The sequence below is a fragment of the Epinephelus moara genome, chromosome 20 (genome assembly GCF_006386435.1).
Source record: "Epinephelus moara isolate mb chromosome 20, YSFRI_EMoa_1.0, whole genome shotgun sequence".
Lineage (NCBI taxonomy): Eukaryota > Metazoa > Chordata > Actinopteri > Perciformes > Serranidae > Epinephelus > Epinephelus moara.
In genome coordinates, this window is record NC_065525.1 from 45,180,381 (window position 1) to 45,203,993 (window position 23,613).

Genomic DNA, 23,613 nt, shown 5'->3' on the forward strand with positions numbered 1-23,613 from the left:
AAGTGGTTTTTGTGCTTAAACCACACATTAACCATGGCGTTGTTGAAATGTAATGTAACATAATAATGTGCAAATGTAGCTCATCAGTGGTTTGCAGAAACGTACAATTCCAACATTTTAGCAGCAAACATGCTGCAGATACAGATACCACAGAGGGAGGTGAAAGTCAAACAGCTTGACTTATGACCCGAGAGATCAGATGAGATGAGAGAGTAAGGCCCAACATAAAAGGATACTCAATATTTTTTACGTCGGGCCTTTGTCTTTTACACGCTCTCGTCTGGTCTCTCTCAGGATGAAACTGTTCCTCTTAGCGCTCTCTCTAGGAGCCGATCTCACTCCAAAGTCCTGGTAATCTGGTGCTTGGGCAGTGACTTGCGGCGACAGAAACCAAAGAAAATAGTCATCCTTTAATGTCGGCATGATATGTGGCCGGTTGCAGTTATAGTTTAACAATGCCCAGCAGCATCGGGGGAAACACAAGCACAAGGACAAAAGTTAAGGCGATGAAAGTCTGCCTGGGGCGGGTGGGGCGGGTGGATGGGTCCAACAAACACCGACTTTCACCTGAGAGCGGTGTTCACGTCTTGTGAGATTCTAAAGCCTGTTCTTTTTTCTTAAACCCAACCACATGTTTTTGTTGATGAAGGAAAAAATAATCCTGTGAAAACAGACAATGCATGTAACAGGCTGAAGTTGACACGGCGTCCCAGAACGTCAACAACCAACACACCCAGGGTACCTTGGACGTCATATGTGGACGTGGAAAGTCCATGACCAAACGTGGACATGTGACGAGGTCACAGTGAGGACGTGTTGCCTCTAGAGACCTGGACAACCTCTGTTGTGTTGCCCGGCTGGTAGCTTGCATCATTTCTGTATTCGCAGCGTGTATTTGTTTTGGATTTTTGGACGTGTTTTTGAATTGCTGTTGTTTCTGAAGCTTCAGCGTCTCTTGGGCCGCTGCAGTGTGTTTGCTCTTTTCAGCCACCATTGATTTTGAATGTTAAAACTTAACACTTCAAATAATGAAACAAAACCCAGTTACAAAACCCCCTAACCTATGATTACATGTTCTAAACTCAAGGTTCACTTACTGACCTTTCCAGAGCTTTCAGTCCTGTCCTCTCACCTCCTGCAGACCCCTCAGGACCACATGTTCTCACATGATCAACATTTTTCGTGCTTGGGTCATGTGATAACGCCTGAGGGTTTACTGAAGAAGTCCACACGAGACTGTTGAAAGCTCTAGAAAACAAGCAAGTACTTGAACTGTAATTTTAGAATATGTTTTATAAGACCTGGTCAAATCCATATTCAATTTAAAAAACTATTCAGGTAGAGATACTGTGTGTTATGTGAATATACACATTTGTATTTTAGATTTGAATGATTCATCTGTAATTAGGAACGCAGCCTAATGACTCAGTGCTTCATACTTATATTTACACACACATATGAAACAAGTGTTTCATGCTGCAACACTTTCAGTCCCCTCAGTCAGCAGCATTAACAAGCAGCACATAAACATTTAATGACTAGTTCAGAACACACTGTAATGTGTTTGTAAGCAGATGTAAGTTTATGTTAATGTAGAATCATCACCAGCTGTTTTAATGCCCCTTATGAAAACACAGTTTGTATTATCACAGCTGTGCTTTACTATATTGCATCTCATCATGTTTCTCAGCAGCCTCCACTAAAATACATTAACCCGTTGAAACTTGGAGCAACATCACTTTTCTTTTTCTGCTTTCAGACAAGTATTTAAACCTTTGAACCCTCTCTGAGAAAATTGGTGCAATTTTATTCTAAAATATGATAAAAAAAAATAAAAATAAAATAAAATTAAAAAAAAGCAGTGAGAAATGTTCCACAAACTTTAAAAAAAAAAAAAAAAAGAGAAAGAAAAAAGCTAGGGGAAAATTATATTCATAATTATTATTATTTAATTTTTTTTAATTATTGCAAAGAATTATTGTAATTTTAAAGCACTTTCCAGGTCATTTGCTTTTTTATTTGTTTGTTTTTAATTTTCTTGATTTTCATAATTTTCTCTTTTTCCTGATTTCCTGCTTTTGGGGACATTTCTTTTGTTGCTCACTTTCGAACGAAATCAAGGTTTCGAAGGGTTAATACACTTAAATCTGCTCACAACATTTGAATGTGTTATAAACCAGTTACTAAATGCTTTAACAAGGGGAGTAAATGTTGGCGATGACGTCGACCACACGGTGTCAGCAGAGGACTTCACTCCTCTCTGTGTTCAGTGTTTCAGTCTGTAGTTTTCGTCACATGTTCATGTTGGACAGATGAAGACAAAAATTCCTCTGGTCAAATTCCTTAAATCACATATTTTGACAAATTTCACAAAATACTGAGCTGTTTATTTTTGTTTTCATGTTCACTACTTTTTTTTTTTTTTAACGTATTTTTAAAACATTTTTTAAAGTCCGGTGGACGCTTCTTTCTGACTCTTTAATTAAGAAATTTTGTCCAAATAATTTGCATTTTATTGTAATTTATGACCTCACTCAGTTTAACTGCTGCTTGTTGATATAGTTTTTTACTAATGTCTCGTGATACTGACTGATGTCAAACCTCTTCATCAGCTGAACTGTTTTCTTTTTCAAATACCCATTTTTATGGCATTTTAATTTTTACAAAAATACATTGCTCCTCCACTGATAAAAACATGAATGGATCGTATTGATCAGAGAAGGACTCTGTTCAAACAGAAGGTGAGACACATCTCATTTTATTCTGCTTTTATGTGCAGAAATGTCTCATTTAAAAGTTTCTGTCATTAAATGTCACCTTCAGTCAGTTTTATATAAAAATATAAAATTATTGATCTTTGTTTTTTTTGTTTTTGTTTGATTTCAGTCTGTGTTGTGTTTCAGTTGTCGTGTCTGAGTCCAGAATGAACTGCAGCAGAAACAAAAGAGGTTTGTCTTTAAAGCTCCCTCATGACAAGAATTCAGTTCGACAACGTGTTTGTTGTTGAAAGAGGTGAAGTGCTGTTCTGTTGTTGTGCTTAAATACACAGTGGTCAGTTAGTGGTGGTAGTGGTTTATGAACTTCATGTCTTGTGATATTTTTCTTGTGTGTTCCCCAGGTCTCTTCCTGCCCCCGCCCCCCCCCCCCCCCCCCCTGAGGACTGCTGACCACCTCGGCCTGAGCAGATATCAGACACTGATGGACGATTTACAACCTGAGTGGTCAAACCATGACGGTATTTCAGGAGCTCTTCGGCCTGGTTGGTCTCAGACATTCTCATGACCATAAAGAGAAACCTTCAAATATCTGTCCAAGCTCATATATATACCCCCACAGATTTCACATTTTAGTCTGTGACTCCCCCACTTTCTCTCAGTCCTTCTGTCAGTCTCTGCTGCTCCTCCTCCTCCTCCTCCTCCTCCTCGTCACTGTGTAGGTGAGAAGCTCTTTTACTTTGTGGGTAATAATAAGCTAAGTTTTTTTTTTTTTTCAAATTTAAGGAGCTAAGTTTCTTTTTTTTGTATACTTGATTCTTTTTTGCCTCAGTGCACCCTAACGTCGTGTCATGAGCACAGATCTGTTGAAAAGTTTACAAAATTTCTCTTTAAAATAGTTGAAACCATTTGAAAGTGAAGATTCATCCTGCCTAAACTTTGCATTTTCCTAAATTTAAGAAGTGAAGTTCTTGTTTTAAGTGACAATTTTCTTTAATTTATAAACCAGACGTTAATGAATATTTCCGCAAAGTATTTAGTACTGGTGTGGACCTCAGGGTGAAGTACCTGGGCCCCTTTAGTTTCTATAGTATATCGTGTTTTTATGTTTTACTGTGTCATGTCTGGATGTAATATGTTGTGTTTTAATGTTCCCTTTTTAATACCAGATTTTACACATGCAAACCTAAAAAAAAAATGTCTGCCTTCTGCACGCAAAAAGTAGGCAAAGAATTTCCTTCCTCTTCTTCCAGCAGGAGCAAAAACTTTTGCATTTGTTAGGAAAGTCTTTGGCTCCTCGCTGGTCAGTGTTTCCTGTCTCATATATCCAACGACCTTTGAGTGAGACGTAACCTAGATATCAGATTACCTCGGACAGGTTAGAGCTCAGGGAGAAAAATACGTGATGTAACTATAGATGACGCAAGTCAGCATCTTTTAAACTGAACCAGGTTCGAGTTAAAGGTAAAAGAGGAAAAATTAAAATAATCAGTAAATAAAAGGAAAGGGAGTTTGATTACTGACAAAATTATAGTTATAATATAATATAGAATAAATTAAATTAAATTAAATTAGATTCAATTAAATAATGTAACATAATGATCCAAAATAAGATAATAAAATAAAAATAATGAAATATAATCTATACATGAGAAGAGTAAATCTGTTTTCAGATGAGACTCAGCTGAGATTAAATTAGTGAAAGTCTGAATGTGGTTTGTTTCACATGCAGTTGACTTGTGTGGACTTTTACTTGACTGATTGTTGACGCCTGCCTCACCTGTCAGATGAGCTACTGTCTGTGTCACTGCTCACAGATAAATCTTAGACGTCAGTGTTGACCTTTGACCCTGAGCCAGGATTAGCTCTGGCCTGAGAGAGAAACGACACATGAGTCCCCTGGAGCCTACAGAGGGGCCCCCAGTGGCCCCCAGACCACAGTTTGACAGACACTGACACTGACTCTGACAAATGTTTCTCATTTAAAGTGGTTTAAAGGTTTCGTCTCTGACAGTTTGTCTGTACATGGGATCATTTTCATTTGTTATGCTTTGTTTTGTACAGACAGAATATTATTTACATTTATAATAATCTTTATAAAAATGTAAATGCATTACAGAGCAAACTGAAGGTAAAATACATTAATGTAGATTACAGTAATAAGACTGTGGAGGTACAGTATATTACTGGCAGGTTAGCCACAGTATGACACTGTAAACTCATATTTTACTCCAGTCACTACAGTAGAATACAGTCATAAATTTAACGGTAATATCCCCCTGAGACCCAAACTTTTGTTTGCTATGCATTTTTAATTTCTCCTAGTTATTTGGGATTAATAGGACCTGATAAGTCCCAGTGTCCTCAGACGAGTACTTCCTAATCAACAGTGTCTTGTCACGTTACTGTTGCTTAAATTGCTAAAGATTTGTTGCCATATCAAGCTACAAACATTATTAATCATAAATAAACAAGTTTCAGTCACAACATGTGAACATGTGTGTCGGGAGACTGACTGACTTGGCAGAGATGGCTGCCATCTTGTTTTTACATGGATTGGTGTGCTGTGCTCTTACTGCCACTAGATGGCAGTGTCCACAAACGAGGACAACAGGTCAAAATCGAGGAGGATGAAGTCTAAGGTCATGTAAACCCAAAATGTGACTTCCTCATATGACGACACAGGGTCTCAGCAGGATAGACTGTTGAAGTGAATTATGGTAGTGACACTGTAAATTAACGGGAGGATGCCGTGAGCGACAGCTGCCTAAAGTTTATGGTAATTTAGTGGGAAAATGTGTTGCTGTGTAAAAGGAACATTAAAAACAGAGTGCAATGTATTCAGTATTCTCTTTGTATTTGATTAAGAATTTTTATTTATTTATTTATTTTTTTTAATTGAAATATTATGAGAATAAAATAAAAATAAAACCATATTTTAAAAAAAATTAAAGAAAAATGAGATTAAATATTTTTGGTTTAAAGTGAAGACAATGATTTTAGAATAATAATAAATATTGAGAGTTTGAATATGACATTTGTTTGTATGACCGGCAGAAAAACACAGCTGCTAATGGGGTTATAAAAGGACACAAACAAGCAGATGTTTATTAAATGTATCAGCACATTATTTAAGTGTTGGTATCAGATTTAAAGTCTTGTTGTTCTTTGATATCAGCTTATTGTGATTCTGTTATGTTTGTTCATGTTTATACTCACCAAAGTCACTTACAGACGCAGGTATTGTTTAATAGTTTCTTATTTCTGTCCTAACTGTCTTTTCTGATTATTAACAGAGTCTGAAACCAAAAAGAAGTCAAGATGTCTGAGTGAGTTTATTGACTTTTCTTTCACTCTGCACACAAACTAACCCAGAAACATGTACGATCTGGATTTTAAGTAAAAGAACATCATTTTGATTTATTATTATTATTCATCATTTTTTGATGATTTCTGTGAAAGTGTTCTTATTGTTTTACTTTTTTATTACTTACAGGGGAAAGAAGATGACATCGAGCCGCAGGCATCATCTCAAGGTGAGATTAACACAGTTTCTTTGTTATCCAGTTAAAAATAATCAGATTCTAATGTTGCTCAGGTGTTTGTTGGGTGTAAAAACAAAAAGGGAATAATGTGCTAAAATGTAAACGGCATATTGTGACATGACAGGACTGTGTAAGGTTCTTCTGTATGGAAGCCAAAAACGTCCGTGCTTGTAGTTATTTATTTTTTATTTTTTTAAATGCTTTTATCTTGAGAGCACAGGTAAATGATTTCATTATTGTTTAATCTTTTTGTGATAACGTGGTGATTTATGTTGATTCTCAGGAAAAAAAAGCAAATTTCTAGAAATAACAAGATAATTTATCTCAAGAAAAAGACTCACGATAGTTATTCACAGGCGATGACTCACCCACAGTATAATTATTATTATTATTATCCAGTGAACTCGATAAAACAGAAGTCATTTTCTTGTGATAAATTATCTTGTTATCTTTTAGCCTTTTGTTTTCTCCAGACTTGACATAAATTACCATGTTATCACAACAAAAAATGAGTCTGTTAACTCGAGATAACAAAATAATTAACTTGTGATCCCCAGATAAAAACATTAAAAAAATCATTTCAAGCACGGCCTTTCTCAGCCTCCGTATGTTTGTCTCCAACCGGCCAAAAGATTAATTATTGTTGTTCTGAGAACAATAAGAAGCCTTTTGCGTCACTGTAACTTAACAGAGTGTGTGTGTATGTGTGTGTGTCCTCGTCCTGCAGAGTGTGATACTGCAGATCGCTGCTAACTGGCTCGAGCAGGAAGCTACTGACATCGCAGCCGCCAAAGAAGCTTACATGGCAGAGAAATGCCCCGCCCCCGACATGAGCGGAGACCAGGCGGCTCTGATGGTGAGAAGAAACAAAAACAGCCCGAAACACACAGAAAAGAAACACAGTCTGGAGCTCAGCTGGTGCTGAAGTCTATAAATACACACCTTGAATTAATACAGTATAAATGGTTGATGCCAAACCAGTCTCACTCTGATGGTGAAAAAACGGGCGCTAGGTCAGTGACTTCCTGCATCAGACACAGATGAAAAAAACTGTCCTTTCATGTCAGCATGATACGTGACGGGTTGCAGCACCTGCCGGCATCAGAGGGGAAAATGGCGGAACAACAATGTAAGTTAAAGGGATAGTGCACCCAAAAATGAAAATTCAGCCATTATCTACTCACCCATATGCCGAGGGAGGCTCAGGTGAAGTTTTAGAGTCCTCACATCACTTGCAGAGATCCAAGGGGAGAGGAGGTAGCAACACAACTCCACCTAATGGAGGCTGACGGCGCCCCAGATTCAAACGTCCAAAAACACATAATTGAAACCACAAAATATCTCCATACTGCTCGTCCGTAGTGATCCAAGTGTCCTGAAGCCCCGACATAAAAAGTTGTTTGGAAAAACAACTTTTTATGTCGGGGCTGCAGGACTCTAAAACTTCACCTGAGCCTCCCTCGGCATATGGGTGAGTATATAATGGCTGAATTTTCATTTTTGGGTGCACTATCCCTTTAAGGCGGTAAAAGTCTGAGTAGATAGGGTGGGAGGGTGGATGGGTCCAACAACCATTAACTTTCACCCAGGAGGCCGGTGTTCACTTCCTGTCAGATCTAAAGCCAAACCCTGTTCTTGTTTCCTGAACTCAACCACGTATGTTTGATGTTGAAGGAAAAAAGCATCAACTCGTCTTGGTTCTGTCTTGAGGCAGCAGTTACATGTTACGTTATGTGTTATGTATTTTACGGCATGAATATTTAAATAAAAATATTGTGGGGAAAAAAGAGAGACTGAATGGAGCTGATTTTGTTTTCTTTTTATATCAACAGGAAATCTGCAAAAAGCTGCACCAGGCCCTCGACAAGATCGATGAGGACAGATACGACTCCGAGGCCAAAGTGGCAAAGACAGATAAAGAGGTAGAGACAGTCACATTAATGTCAAACGTATTTGATTTGATGTTAAAGAGTAACTAAAGTTTTCATTTAAAACTCTGAACCCTATTTTTATCATAATTTTATTCTGGTTATGTAATCAGGGGTGTCAAACATAAAACATGGCCCACAGATCCAGCCCATCACAGGGTCCAATCTCGCTCATTTAATGACTTTGCTAAGTGTAAAAATCACAGGGAAGTCATTGTCTCAGATTTTTCAATTAAACTTACTGCTGTTCCTATTTTACAAATGAGCCAGTCCCTGTTTCTGCACAGAGGCAATCTGGAAATAGCTCACAGCACCTTCCAGTGCTTCAGAAAGATTATACTCAGCACCAGACCAGTCCATTTTATTTATATAGCACTTCTCTAAAATACAAAGTTACCAAAGTGCTGCACAAAACTACACATAAGCATATACAGAAATATACGGAAATCCACATAAGAATATACAGGTCATAGATGCAGAAGAGATACAGAGAGTAGAGCAAGCTCAAGAGATAAGTTGGTCTACTCGTCAACCAGAATCAAAAGCCAAGGAAAACAAGTGGGTCTTGAGGCGGGACTTCAAAGATTCTACAGTGGGGCCATTTTGACATGTGTAGGCAGGTCATTCCATCGCCTGGGGGCAGCTACCGAGAAGGCGCGGTCACCTCTCGTTTTCAAACGGCTTTTTGGGACCACAAGCCGCAGCTGATCGGCCGACCTCAGTGACCTTGAGGGGGTGTACACTTTTAGGAAGTCGACGATGTATTGGGGAGCTCGCCCATTCAGCACTTTAAAAACAAACAATGAAATCTTAAAATCAATTCTCCACTTGATCAGAAGCCAATGGAGCGAGGCCAGGATGGGGGTAATGTGCTCACGCCTGCAGGTACCTGTTAGGAGGCGTGCTGCTGCGTTTTGAACAAGCTGCAAACTCGCTAGGGAGGCCTGGTTTTGCCCCACATACAGTGCGTTGCAGTGATCCAAACGGCTAGAAACAAAAGCATGGGTAACCCGCTCAAGGTCATTAAAAGAAAGCACAGGTTTGATTTTTGATACAAGCCTCAAATTATAACAACTGGACTTCACCACAGCATTTATCTGCTTATCATGTTTAAGAGCACTGTCTATTTTGACGCCAAGGTTAGAGACCATGGGTTTAACAGGAAACCCAAGTCATTGGAAGAAACTAGGCTGACACCACTTGATTCAAAGACAACAACTTCTGTTTTACTTTCATTTATATTAAGGAAGTTTAGCGCCATCCGTGCCTTAATGTCCTCGAGACACTCAAACAGGGGCGTGAGGGAGAAGCTGTTGAGCCTTTTGACAGGCACCACAGTCAAACTCATTCATTCATTCATTCATCTTCTAACCGCTTCATCCTCTTGAGGGTCGCTGGGGGGGTGGAGCCTATCCCAGCTGACATCGGGTGAGAGGCAGGGTTCACCCTGGACAGGTCACCAGACTATCACAGGGCTGACACAGAGACAGACAACCATTCACACTCACACCTACGGACAATTAAGAGTCACCAATTAACCTGCATGTCTTTGGACTGTGGGAGGAAGCTGGAGCACCTGGAGGAAACCCACGCTGACACGGGGAGAACATGCAAACTCCACACAGAGGGGCTCCCACACCCGGGATCGAACCAGCAACCCTCTTGCTGTGAGGCGACAGTGCTAACCACCACACCACCGTGCCGCCCTGTCAAACTCATTACTGCGAATAATACAACAACACGCAAGGACAACTAAGAGCAGAGCAGATCAATGAGTTGCCTGCAGGTTTGAGGGAACATAAGTCTTGTTTTAGTTTTAGATGAGAGATCAACACTGTAGCTGTGAAAAAGTGCATGTATGTCAAAAGTACTTAGTTACACTCCAGCACTGTGTGTGACTGTATCTGCAGCTGTTTGAGCTTCACATCTGTGTGTCTTTAGATCGAGGATCTGAAGATGAAGGTGGTGGAGCTGGCCGGAGTGAAGAAACCCGCCCTGAAGAAAGTGCGTATGTCGGCCGACACCATGCTGCAGGCTCTGCTGGGAGGAAAACACAAGGTGACCATGGACCTGAGGGCCAACCTGAAGCAGGTCAAGAAGGAGGTCAAAGAGGAGGTGAGACTCAGATACATCACTGACTTCATATGCACTCCACGTTGGGTTGGTGTTACGTGACCTGCATCACTGTGTCGAATGTGTCCGTCCTTCAGGCTGGCGAGGGCGTCGGCGACTGGCGTAAGAACGTTGAGGACAAAGCCGACAGGAAGAAGATGTTCGAGACTTCCTAAAGACTTTCACTTCTTGTGGGCTTCTAAAACTCTTTGTTACATCTCTGAAAAAACTCGTGCCATTAAATTATTTTTTGGAATAAGGCATTGATGTCACGCTGCAGTTTTTTCCAGACATTGTTCAGAAGTTTGGATTTGCTCCGTTTACATTTCATTAACTTTACTAAAGGAGGTTCTGTTTAAAACCCACTTTATATTCTCTAACAACGACTCAGCCAGATAGAAGTCGAGGTTAATCTGGACTTTCACACTGAAAGTCTTATAGAGGAGAAGACTAATTCCACATCAGGCAAGCTTGTTCTCAGCGACAAAAAATCACTTTAACTTTAATTTAAACTGATAAATATTTTATGTGGCACAGCAGCAAATTGAAAAGAGTGTTGTGTTCGCAATGAACCACCAGATGTCAGCAGAGAGCCTTCCTCCCTCTGTGCTCTCTTCTTACTTCCTGCACATCATCTCTTCTTCTTCTGTCATGAGAAATGGCTTCTTGCCAAAAATTTCCATCAGAATCAAACTTCTACTTCTCCGTCACAAACGAAGCTGCAGCAGCATGAAGCTCTACAGATGGTGAGTAACTTCCTCTTTTTACTTTACTTTGAATTTAATCTATGCATGTTATTTGGTTTTGTTCAAATCTTCATGAAACCATCTGCATCTTACAGAACAGGAGCACACATTCATCCACTGAGTAAAATTATTAAACTTTACATTTTTATGACTGTACTTATCCATCAAAGGGAAGTATTCTAAATATTCTTCTTATTTTTTTTAACACAATTCCCCAAATGTCAGGGCAATAAATTTGGTTTCTTTGAAAACTGTTTTGGGAACTTTATTTGAATTTAAAATAAAAAAGGTTTGTTGGACTTTTTACACGTGGAGAATTCAGAGTTTAAGAGGTTCAGTTCACAAATACTGAAACTTTTTCTGCTTTAAAATTTAAGCAAACAGGAAGTTCTTACTGAAAACAATATTTAAAATCTAGTTTCATCCAGAATTGTTAAAACTAACCAAAACATTTCTCTGATTTATTCGACATTTTCACTTTATCACGGTAGTTTAGGTTTAGTTGAGCACATTTCTGTCAGTGATGATTCAGTCCATAAAAAATGATTATGTCGTTCATTCAGCTTCTATAATAATAAATGATGACGTTAACACCGTATTAAAAACTGATTTATGACGGTTAAATGTTCATCTATTCCCATGTGGTGGTGTTTTTTTACAGTTATTGATTAATTTATCTGTGATAGAATTTGTCTAAAAAACAGTTCAGCTCTGACAGTTTAATAAAGTTAAGATGACTAATTAATTCAGATTTTGAATTTTTTTGCGATTTTGTTTTTTAGTCACTGGTTAACATTTAATTATTTTTTTTGCTGTGTTCATTTTTATTTTCTTATTCTTTTATACTTATACTTGTACATCAGTTAACTCATCTCTTGTTACCTTCACTTTGTAAAGAAAACATTGTGAACCAAGAATCCAAGAACAGTGAAAATTCTTCATGAGCTGATGTCATTGGTTTCCACGTCTAACAACAGCAAAACTTCAGTTTGCAAACTCAATTATCTCATTTATCCAGTCGTTGCTCTGGACTTCACTGACACATGCATTTTCATTTAAACCGTAACACTGAAAACATTTTCACATAAACAGTCCAACACATGGACGAGTAGTGCGTCTCAACAACTCAACTGACTCCAAGAGCGCAGTTTAAATTCATGCAGTTGCTCGTGTTTGCCACTCGTGTGCAGAAGTGTTTTTTGTGAAGATGCATGTATTCAGGAAGTAATGAGTGTACGACTGCACAGATGAGATTTTGATTATTCTGCACGAGTTGTGTGATGAGTCCGTAAACTGATGTATTGATATTGATGTTGTTAAACGCAGCCCTGCATGACTTCAGTTCATCAGGAATATTCTCAGTGTTTGGATTGTTCGTGTAGCGTGAAGGCATGTGAGATAAACGAGTTGGGTCTCACTCTGAAATCGTCAAAATCCGGCACTTGGGCAGTGACTTGCAATGTCAGAAACCAACGAAAGAAAGCTGGCATATAACGTTGGCGTGATACATGGCGGGTTGCTGTTATAGTTTAATGAGGCCCGGAGGCGTCAGGGGAAACGTGGTGGAACTAGGACGAAAGTTAAGGCGGCGAAAGCCTAAGTGAGGTCGGCAGGAGGGGTGGTGAATAGGTCCAACAGACACTGACTTTCACACGAGATAGCAGTGTTCATGTCCCATAAGACTCTAGAGCCAAACCCTGTTCTTTTTCTGTAAACCTAACCACATGTTTTTGTTGTTGAAGGAAAAAAAATCGTAGTGCTTTTATTTTGAAAGAGACTGTATGCAAACTGTACAGTTCCTGTGAAAACAGAAGTGTATTTTGAAAACAGACAATGCATGTAACAGGCTGAAGTTGACACGGCGTCCCAGAACGTCAACAACCAACACACCCAGGGTACCTTGGACGTCATATGTGGACGTGGAAAGTCCATGACCAAACGTGGACATGTGACGAGACATGTGTTTGAAAAACAGAGCTTTTCTTCACATATTTGATATTGTAACACGGGTGAGTGATAGAAAAAGTGTGATTTTGTGGGTGAACTGTTCCTTCAGTGTGAATGAGACACATCAGTGGGACTCTATCAGAGTTCAGCCTTCACAGCACCACAGAGGGATTTTGCTCTCCACCTGATTTATGTTCCCTCAGCCTGCTGAAGCCTCAGATTAACTTGAACTTTAGTTTAGCTGACTCTTGCCGGGTGCGACTGTTGTCACCTCTGCCTGCTAAGCTGCTGGTATAAAGCAAAGTGAATCTCTGAGCTCTAATCATGTCGCCCCGACTGTTGTGTAACAATTGCTTCACCCGAGCTCCGCTCTCCGTGGGAGGGGAACCTGATAGCGTCTGTTCAGTCCAGGGAGGCGACTTCCTGCAGCAGAAATTTATGAGGTTCCTCAGAGAGTTGGGGTGGTATTTCTGGAGCCTGCCGGCCCATTGGTCTGAAGTGACTCTGCTACCATAAAGAGGGCTGACTTTACTGCTGAGCGAGCACTTCACACCCTATATACTCTGTTTATTCTTTACTGTTTAGGACTTGGCAGCGTCTCCCCCTCTTCTTCTTCCTCCTCCTCCTCGTCACGTTCAGTAGGTGAGAGTCTCTGCAGCTCGGCTTCGTTTTCACTCCGGTAGGAGACAATACAGAGAGCCGCGCTGAGGTCTGGTCGACAGGTGGGACTTTAAGGTGGTTTTTAAGGGGTTCTTTGAAAGGTGCTGCTGCAGGTGTGACCTCTGACCTCTGAGGCTGTGTTCAGAATCAGAGAGACGCTGAGACTTGTTGGACTTATTGGAGGACACTGTAGGACTGTGAATAACTGCGGGATGTTCAGGTTAAAGTTTGGACTGAAACTGAAGCAAATTTGTGGTTTTATTCTGCAGCGTTTGATTTGTCTTGAGATGAAAATCAGCTCATGATGCAGCTTGGGTGTTTCCATGAGTTTGCATGCTGCTGGGAAAATTATTGATGTGTAATATATGAAATGATATAAAGTTAATGTTTGTTTTGTCAACTTGGATGTTAAATCTTTAAAGCATTTTATTTTGTGTGCAGTGTAAAACTGATTCGCACATTACAGATACAAATAATTTGATAATTTCCTTCAAAAAAGAAGTTTGTTATTTGGCACCAGTTGCAGGAAAACTTTAATTTCCTTGAAGGAAAAGCATTTAATCTGAGTGAATATCCATTTATTCATTTTTGGAAACTTAGTTCTTCATATATTTTAAATTCTTTGCCTGTGGACAAGTTTAATGCATTTGCATGTAGCACTTATTAAAAGATTCTCTTTTCAGGGAAATTTTCTAATTAGTCGGATCATTACATCTGCATTATAAAGGAAATGCAGATGACGTCATTAGATTTAAGGATTTGTGAATTTAATGAATTTTGATCTTCACTTTTCGGCTTTAGTTGGATCTTTTGTTGCGGCTCAGCGTTTGATGCTGGTATGAAAATAAGATTTGAAAAAGCATTGTAGTGTGAAGGAATCTAGATCTCACATTGATGTTCCCACTGCTGGTTTGAAACTGTAAAGAAGAGTTTGTACTTTTTGTTTTAAATTCGTTGAGCCTCAGACCTGACGTTTTTATGCCTTAAAGCTTCGTGTACGTTCCTACAAAGTTTTATTGTTTCTGATTTAACTTGTCTCTGGACACACCTCGGTGTCAGCCGGCAGTTCGGATGCCTGCAGGATGTCGGTATTAACGGCGTTGGTGTTAACGGCTCTCACCGCGTGCTTGGCGCCACATTTGGTTCCTGTGCTGGTGGCATTTCGTGCTCAGTTCAGAAGTTAAATTCCAGGCAGAAATGTCTTCAGAGGGGGCAACCGAAGAGCACCAGGGCCCCAGCATCTGACCCCGCCCGTCCAAAATTAGCCGGTTTGTGATCGCTGGCCTGGCAGCCGGGGTTTCCATGATATCATGTTTCCTGCTGGAGGTCAAGGGTCGCTGATTGATAACGGGGAGGCAACAAGTTCACTTCAGCTTTATGTCACCTGTCTGCTCATGATTAACTGATTTCTGTCTCTGAACAGGGTGTGAAGATCACAAACCGCCAACATGTCTGAGTGAGTACACATATTCTTCCTCTTCTTCTTTAAGTTGTTCTTCTTCTGTGGTTTGGTTTTGTTAACTTTTCAAACGAGAGCCAAACTCACCAAAAACTCAGAAATGTTTAATTTAATTTAATTTAAAAATCTCACCAACATCACATCATTTTCCTCTCACTGATTTTTAAACTGTAACAGCTCTCTGTTTTTATTTTCATTCATTTATTTAATTATTTTCTGCCGTTTTGGGGCTTTGAAGACGTTTCAGACTCAGCTTGTCAGGCTAAGCCTTTGTTAAGAGGTTCTCTGAGTAAAAACACCGGCGTAAATCCCAGATAGTGTGTCACAACATGTTGCTGGACTTACACAGGGATTAATACACATGTTCTTTAGAGTTCATGACCTTTCAAACATCCAGCAGATCCAAATTCAAACTTAGCCCTGTTAATTGCTCAGATGATCTGTTGCTTAGTCCAAAAATAAATGTGGCTCGGTGGTAAATGTTGAGAAAATAGAGACAAAGTTCTCAAATACAGGCAGTTGATGGTTTCTTGAGAAGTTTTAACGAAAGAAAATCTTAATTTAAACCCAAATTCATATTGATTAATTAGTTATTAATGAATTTATTTACATTATTTTGCATTTATACTGGACTGTAGACTGCCTTTTGATGCATGTGTATGTGTACAATTGAACAGTCTCCATTCACTCTAAAAGTAGAACTCAAATTATTAACATAAGTAAATTAGTAAATAGTTATTTTCATGAATCTGAGCTCACAGTTACATCTCACTTGTGTCTCGTAAGATAAACCAGAATATGCTGCTCTTTTAGCTTGACTTTGTTTTATTGACAAAGTGGGGGATGACGGCAGCATAAGCGCTCATCTTCTCCAAAACACCGATCTTAAAATGTTAAAATAACTACTTGAACCGAAACATGATGAAAGACACTTGAGCTTAACTTAAAGAGGGATGAATCCACAATTTGGGACAGTCAAGGAGACGAAGATTGAAGCATCTGATACTACAGAGGAGCTCAGAGGATTTCAATGTGAATTAAAAGACTTCAGGGATGAAATATAACAGGAGACGGCTGAACTAAAGAAAGAAATCGGGCAACAGTTATTTGTTTTATTGACAATATTGTCAGGTATTAGTAACAATAGGACACATTAGATCAAATCCTGGACGTTCCGTCTTTGTCCCTGAATGTTTTCATAGTTTCACACAGACGGACGGAGACGTTCAGTGTCTCACATTAAAGAAATAGCAGCTAAAAAACTAAAACACTGAGTCATATGAAAATACGATCAAAAATATTTTGGTATAAAGGAAATCACATCAAGAAGTGTAGAAATACTTTGTTAAACGTCCTGCTTATAAAACTTCATTTGAGTAAAAGTATTAGAATTAAAATATACTTAGAATAACCCAAATCCAAGTGCTCACTGTGCAGAACGGCCCATTTCATAATGATATATATTATTCTGTTCTAACTCATGATGTGTGATTTAATGTTGCAGCTGGTAAAGGTGAAGCTCATTTTCATCACTTCATAAATTACTGAGAATCTATAATAATATATCATATTTAATTAGTTGATTATAATTTGTGTTAGTCGTCTGAATATGCACAGTACATCATGTCCCTCAAGATATACTCAAGTAAAGTACAAGCAGCTCAGAAGAGTATCTAAAAAAACTTAATCACTTTCCAGCACTGTGTGTTGGCACTAATCCCAGAGTACGGCTCAGTGACATTCAGTCGTGTAAATGTTGACCTGCTTCATCAGGAGTCATCTTCTGGTGAACTTTAATCTCTGCAGAGAATTATCACGACAGTCGGTCTGACGGTCGTTGAGACGTCTCACTGTTGGACCGACGGAGAGTCTGAGATGTGTCTAAACTGATCTGAACACATGTGAAGGCAACAGTTCAGTCTGAAGGTCAAACCTGCAGCTTCAGATGACAGCAGCTGTACGTGCTGCTGGCATGTGCGAGGAATAAATAACAGGTTAAAGGAACAGTGTGGAGGATTTAGTGGCGTCTAGTGGTGACGGTTACAGACTGCAACCAGCCGAAACGTCAGTGTTCTTTGTTCAGGAGGCGTTTAGTGGGAGCTGAGTTATCCACAGAGGTCTGTCCTCTCCAAAACAAACACATCAGCTGATTTAAACCAGTGAAAACACTTAATTAAACAGTTTCATGTCAAAAATCAGTGTTTTCTGATGCTTTTTGGTTCATCACAGAGCGGCTGCTAACTACAGTGGCTGACATGAAAGCACCAATGGCCATGTTTGGTTTGTCCATTCAGGGCTACTGTAGAAACATGACGATCTCTGTAGATGGAGACCCACTCCCTACATAGATATAAATGGCTCAGGTTATTATACACTAAAGAAAACACATTTATTGTAGTAAATTTCTGCCAGTATGAACCCCTAAATCCTTCACACTGGAGCTTTAAAGCAGGCGGAGATATTTATTTATATTTCAGGATATTTAAAGAAGCCATTTTTAAATCTATTTCAACCTCTTAAATGGCTGCAGTTTGCCTTCTCTCCTCAGATCAATACATTTGAAAGCATCTCTGTGTTTATCCTCCCACAGTTTATCACTTTAAATGTTGTAGTGTGAGACAAAAACAGGAACAGCTGAGCTGAGTAATGAATTCTCCAGTTTAGCATCTTTTAAAAATGTTTCTGTGCTGAAAGAAGTGAAAAAACATTGGTTCATTTCATAGATTGGAAGCAGTGAAATAATCTCAACCCACGTGCAGATTTTTATTGTATTCTATTCATGCTTTTTGTCTTTTTTCTATATATCAATAGTTTGTACTATTCTTGCAGAGAGTTAGATGAGAAGGTTGACTCCACTCTCGTATGTAGCTGCTGCCAGTTAGCTGGAAGACTGGAAACCAGGAGAAACAGCTGGCCTGGCTCCTCCTGGTTTAAATCTTCCACTTCCTCTAAAACTCACTAATTAACACATTATCTATGATCATGTCTTTTACCAAAAAGTAAAACAAGGGGTTGTGTGCTGGGTTGTTTCCTGGCTCTGCACAGTTGCTAGGCAACCAGCAGAGACTCCAGGAAGTTACTGGTCCCAGCTAAGAAATAGTCAAACACATAAAAACTAGTTAACTCATCATCATCATGGTTTTAAATGAGATATAACGTGTTAATAATGAGCTGCAGAGGTGCGTGATGGTGGACAGAATCAGGCTAACTGTTTCCAAGACGATATACTTTATTAACCTCTGAGGGGAAACTCAATTTTTTCACTCAGTTGTCACACACACACACACACACACACACACACACACACAGGACCTATACATGTGTTAATGGGGAGATGGCAGAGTGAGGTGGCTGCTCACTCTGAGCAGTCATGGGTTCAGTGCCTTGCTCAAGGGCACCTCGGCAGTGCCCTGGAGGCAAACTGGCACCTCTCCAGCTACCAGTCCACGCTCCATACTTGGTCCGCACAGACACTTGTACTGGTGACCGTCTGGTTCCCAATCCATCCCTATGGACTGAGCTGCTGCCGCCCCCTTAGCCTAGCTAAGCTAAGCTAAGCTAAGCTAAGCTAAGCTAAGCAGCTGTTGGCTGTAGCTTCATGTTTACTGCACAGACATGAGAGTGGCATCAATCTCCTCACATACTCTCACCCTAAAAGTTGAATCATACTTGAAGAATAGATGATAACGACCGTTAAAGACTGATCTCTGTCTCACAGGGGAAAGAAAATGACGTCCAGCCGCAGGCATCATCTGAAGGTGAGAATAAAACCTTTTCCTTTTCACTGACGTCTTATTTAAGCATCATTGTTTTTAATTGAACTGTGACATGTTGATGTTTTCACCTCCCTGCAGAGTCTGATGCTGCAGATCGCCGCCAACTGGATCGAGCAGGAGAAGAAGGACATTGCGGCGGCTAAGGAGGCCTACATGGCCGAGAACTGTCCCGCCCCCGACGCCAACGGAGACCAGGCCGCCCTCATGGTGAGACCATGACGCTGTCAGCCAGTGGTAACTGTAAAATACTCTGCTACAAGTAACAGCAACAAAATATAGAACAGGTGGTGATATGTTGGTACATTCAGAAAAATGTACCTAAAATATGAAAAGTAAAATGGCAGCAGTGGGCCGTAACTTAGTACATTATATATCTCTCCTCCAACAATGCGGAGGCAAATGTTGAACTTTATATTGCACTTTTCTTATTTGTCATTTATTGGTACTTTAAAAGACTTAAAGAAATCCATATTAGTGTGGATGTGACCTCAGTTGGTTGCAATCCGCAACCTCACCGCCAGATGCCACTAAATCCTAAATATTAGATGTCCGCCCACTGGTAGGAGGCCCCGGGGCAGACCCAGAACACACTGGAGGGATTATATGTCTCATCTGGCCTGGGAACACCTCGGGGTCCTCCAGGAGGAGCTGGAGAGTGTCGCTGTAGAGAGGGACGTCTGGGGTGCTTTGCTCAGCCTGCTGCCCCCACGACCTGATGAATGAAAATGAATGCATGAATCTTTAAATGACATTCAAATGTGTTTTATATAGTGTTACACAGTTTAATTGAAGAGAGTGTTGTTTTATAAGACGATCATGTGTTGTGTGTGTAAAATGTGTGTATAACAGAGTGTTACAGTATCTCTGAACATACATACAGCTCTTCAGTGAGAGTGTTTGTTTGTTTTGTGTGTATCAACAGGAACTCTGTAAAAAGATCCACCAGGCCATCGACAAGGTGGATGAGGCGAGGTACGACGCCGAGGCCAAAGTGCAGAAGGCCGACAAAGAGGTAAACGCCCTCTGACGTGATTAAGAACAGTTGATGATAAACAACATTTATCGCTGCTCCTTCATTGGTGCATTTTCCATTTTGGATCAAGTGTATCCTTTTTTTCTGTCTTTGGATCAATTCATTTAATTAGTATTTATGTGCATGTCGGGTTCTGGTAAGTTGTAGTTGAAACACTTTGTATTTGTCCTAGTGGAGTCTCATAACACTGTAATCAATGAGAACCAGCACAGCTCAGTCGCCAGTAGAGTATGTTGGCATTGTATGTTTCTGCAAACCACAAATATGTCTCATTTGTACGTTTCATATGAAGCATATTCTTAAGTAACTGACTTTGTCATCGGGAGGTGGAGGGCTGGTTGATGGCAACAAACAACAAAACTAGTTGTGATTCAGGAAGTCATTGCTGAGTTTCCAGCAGCCGTTAAGACACCCAACGTGGGTGTTTGTTAGCGACCTGTTCCAGTTTTTATACTTTAACCCAAAACATGATGTTTTCCCAACAGTAATCGAGTGGTTTTTGTGCCTAAACCTGACCTCACATTAACCACAGCGATGTTGAAATTTAAATCTTTAGTGCCATATCGTAGGCAACTGGACTTGTTTGAGTTCCTTGATGATGTTTCACCTCTCATCCAAGAGTTGTCTTCAGGCCTGAAGTTCTCAGAAACTTCCAAACTAACCTGTCTCATGACGTCTGATCCCAGCTCCCTGTTAGTGCGTGAACAGTCTAACGCTTGGTGAATTCTGCTTCACAATGATCGGAAGAGCTGACATCAAAGGATCAAAAAGCGACGTCGCTATGAACGCTTGGCCGCCACTAGACTCACAAGTCAGGTCTTTAGACGCTTTGCTTAACTAAAGGGTTTATCAGAAGGCGGAGATCTCTGATTGTCTGGTGGCGAGACTAGGCTGCCACAAGCCAGTAATCCCTGTGCGTACTTTTCTGACACCTCCTGAAAGAAACTCAAGTGAGCCCAGTTGCCTGTGATAAAGGGCTTTGGATCACCGTGACCTGGATGCCTGAGAGTCTTCACCAACATGTTGAAATGTAAAGTTTTAATAAATCCACTACATAACAATGTGCAAATGTGACGTATCCGTGGTTCACAGAAACATTTTTTCTGGTGACTGAGTTTGGCAGCGACACAATTAGCTGCTTCAGCATTTATGGACGTAAAGTACTACTGGGGAGTTTTTCCTGATCAGCTGTGAGGGTCATAAGGACAGAGGGATGTCGTATGCTGTAAAGCCCTGTGAGGCAAACTGTGATTTGTGATATTGGGCTTTATAAATAAAATTGATTGATTGATACTGCCCCTTTGAGTACATGTAGTTTTAGCTTCAGTGTCAAAGGGAGAAATCGTCTCTCATCTATCTGTAGACTTTTCTTTAGACAGACATGTGTTGGTGTTTTTCTGCCTCCAGATCGAGGATCTGAAGATGAAGGTGGTGGAGCTGGCCGGAGTGAAGAAACCCGCCCTGAAGAAAGTGCGTATGTCTGCTGACGCCATGCTGCAGGCTCTGCTGGGAGGAAAACACAAGGTGACCATGGACCTGAGGGCCAACCTGAAGCAGGTCAAGAAGGAGGTCAAAGAGGAGGTGAGGAAGGAGTCCGCACTGATCACAGGAGCTTGAAATGAGCTGTTGCTGTCACATGATTCCCTCCACCATGAAATCATGTTTGAGATAATAATGAGGTTTAGGTGTTAAAGTCAGAACTATGCAGCTTTAGTGGAGACTGAGATCATTATTCTGAAGAAAGTTTTCTCCCGATCAAGTTTATTCCAGATCAGTGGTCGACAAAGATCCATTACAAACACCAACGTGTAGAAATACTCCATTACAAATAAAAGTTCTGCATCTGAAATTAACTTTTTGCCAACACTGTAGTTAGGAGTGAACTGTCAGGAGGAGCTTGTTGTGTTATTGGGAGCCAGAATAGAAGGAGTCATGGCTCAAAACCAGCCGCCACTGCCCGTCAACAAAAACAAAGACAACTATGGTTAAATGTGATAAGACCAAAGGACTGGACGGAGGCCATCATCAAAAATGCTCACATGTGCAGCGCACACTTCATATCAGGTTAGGGAAAAAGTATTTCCTGTTGTAGGGATGAATAAGGTTATGTGTATTAAGGGTTATCATGTCCACCTCATCAGAAACTGGGGAGGGATTAAGAGGAATATTGGATTTCTCTGGAACGCTAACTTTTTAGCACATTAGCTAACGTTAGCTTCCATAGCAAAACAAACAAGTGTGGTCCTCCTTTGTAAGATTGGCTTCCTGTGACATCATCCATCCACTGAGTGAGAGCATACGGGTCGGCCAGTCTGGTCCCGTTGGTCAGTGTTTACTTATTCAAGTAACACTGGCGGTCCCGGAGAGTGAGTGACCTGACATGGTGCGTTGGTAAATTCAGTCTGACGCTCTACACTAAAATGAGAGCCCTGTTGGTGGAAGAAACGCAGCGTTATATTTCTACATGAATGAACCAACGGTTAAGTTAATCACACATTCACTCCGCTCGGCGCTCTGCTGCTCCGTCTCCACAGACAGAGTGTCCAGAGTGCGCTCTGGGTATTTCTGAATGCATCATTCGTATCATCTTCCTTCATTGTCTGAAACAAGTCAACAAAACTTGCTAGCTTTTAAAACATGCCTTCAGGAGAATAAGATCTTATGGACTGAGTCACAGGACAAAAATAATTCTATATTTAGTCTCACAGTTATTTAATAGAAATAGCTTGTGTAGTTTGAAGTGACACTGATAATGTCTTTGTGTTAATGAGTCTGTGTTGCTGTTCTCTGCAGTCGACAGAGGCGGTCGGCGACTGGCGTAAGAACATTGAAGATAAGGCTGACAGGAAGAAGATGTTCGAGACCTCCTAAAAACCTGCCTGAAGTGGCGAGGAGCGACAGCAGGGGAGACGTCTCCGTCTGAGGTCTGAGTGACTGAAAGTGTCTGTGTTCCAGCAGGACTCACAAGGACAACACTTGAAACACTTTTTTGTTATTGTAGGCTATGTTTGTGATACCGTCGTCCCCCCGAGACAGAGACTGAACTGAGACAAAGTAACGCCAACATGTTCGCAGTTAAAACGTCTGACAGAAAATCATCATTTCAAAATGTACAGGTTTTCATGGAGTCATTAGAAATAAACGTTTTGAAATAAGGATTAATTTGTTTGGTACATTTATCCTCACATTATTCACTCTTCATTTAGTTTCTCCTAAAACAGCAAACTGACACTCAAACAGTTTGGATACAAACATGTGAACTGAACTTTATGTTTAAAATATGATGCAGAAAAGTTGAAGTGAGAACTTTGGTCATTAGATTTGGTTGAAAGCTTCAGAAAAAAAACTAATAAGTGGACCTTGAGTTAAGATCTTTTTTTAATCTACAGTAATGGACAGAAATCATCCTCCTGCAGGACTTTTTTAAACCTATAAAAAAAATATTTCAAGTAGTTATCAGTAAAAATCTACGGAAGCCAAGGACGGCCATGCTTGCACTTATTTTTTTCAAGCCGTTATGTGGAATAAAAGCTTAGCTATTAGATATATATATATATATATATACAGGCCTAGCTAAGAGATGATTAAAACTCCATAGAATAAAAAGCGAATAAATAAATAAATGAAATAGAATAAGAATGAACAGGAGAAATAACAAGTTTTTGGGTTCTCCACTGTCATCCTGTGACTGAA

General features: G+C 40.1%; 2 protein-coding genes across 4 annotated transcripts; both read left to right on the top strand.

Annotated features, from left to right (window-relative positions):
• The first annotated feature begins 3,315 nt into the window (after positions 1-3,315).
• On the top strand, positions 3,316-10,560 carry LOC126407769 (troponin I, fast skeletal muscle-like). Of its 2 annotated transcripts, none has more exons than XM_050072963.1 (7): positions 3,316-3,436; positions 6,011-6,043; positions 6,211-6,250; positions 6,987-7,115; positions 8,092-8,181; positions 10,129-10,302; positions 10,398-10,560. In XM_050072963.1, the coding sequence occupies exons 2-7, from the start codon at positions 6,036-6,038 to the stop codon at positions 10,473-10,475; spliced, it is 519 nt and encodes a 172-aa protein (XP_049928920.1). In that variant the 5' UTR covers positions 3,316-3,436; positions 6,011-6,035; the 3' UTR covers positions 10,476-10,560. The 2 variants fall into 2 exon arrangements, with proteins under 2 accessions (XP_049928920.1, XP_049928921.1); XM_050072964.1 differs by having other exon boundaries at positions 3,320-3,432.
• A 2,940-nt stretch (positions 10,561-13,500) lies between these two features.
• On the top strand, positions 13,501-23,078 carry LOC126407770 (troponin I, fast skeletal muscle-like). Of its 2 annotated transcripts, none has more exons than XM_050072965.1 (7): positions 13,501-13,634; positions 15,076-15,108; positions 18,830-18,869; positions 18,966-19,094; positions 19,810-19,899; positions 21,328-21,501; positions 22,714-23,078. In XM_050072965.1, the coding sequence occupies exons 2-7, from the start codon at positions 15,101-15,103 to the stop codon at positions 22,789-22,791; spliced, it is 519 nt and encodes a 172-aa protein (XP_049928922.1). In that variant the 5' UTR covers positions 13,501-13,634; positions 15,076-15,100; the 3' UTR covers positions 22,792-23,078. The 2 variants fall into 2 exon arrangements, with proteins under 2 accessions (XP_049928922.1, XP_049928923.1); XM_050072966.1 differs by having other exon boundaries at positions 13,570-13,714.
• The last annotated feature ends 535 nt before the right edge of the window (positions 23,079-23,613 follow it).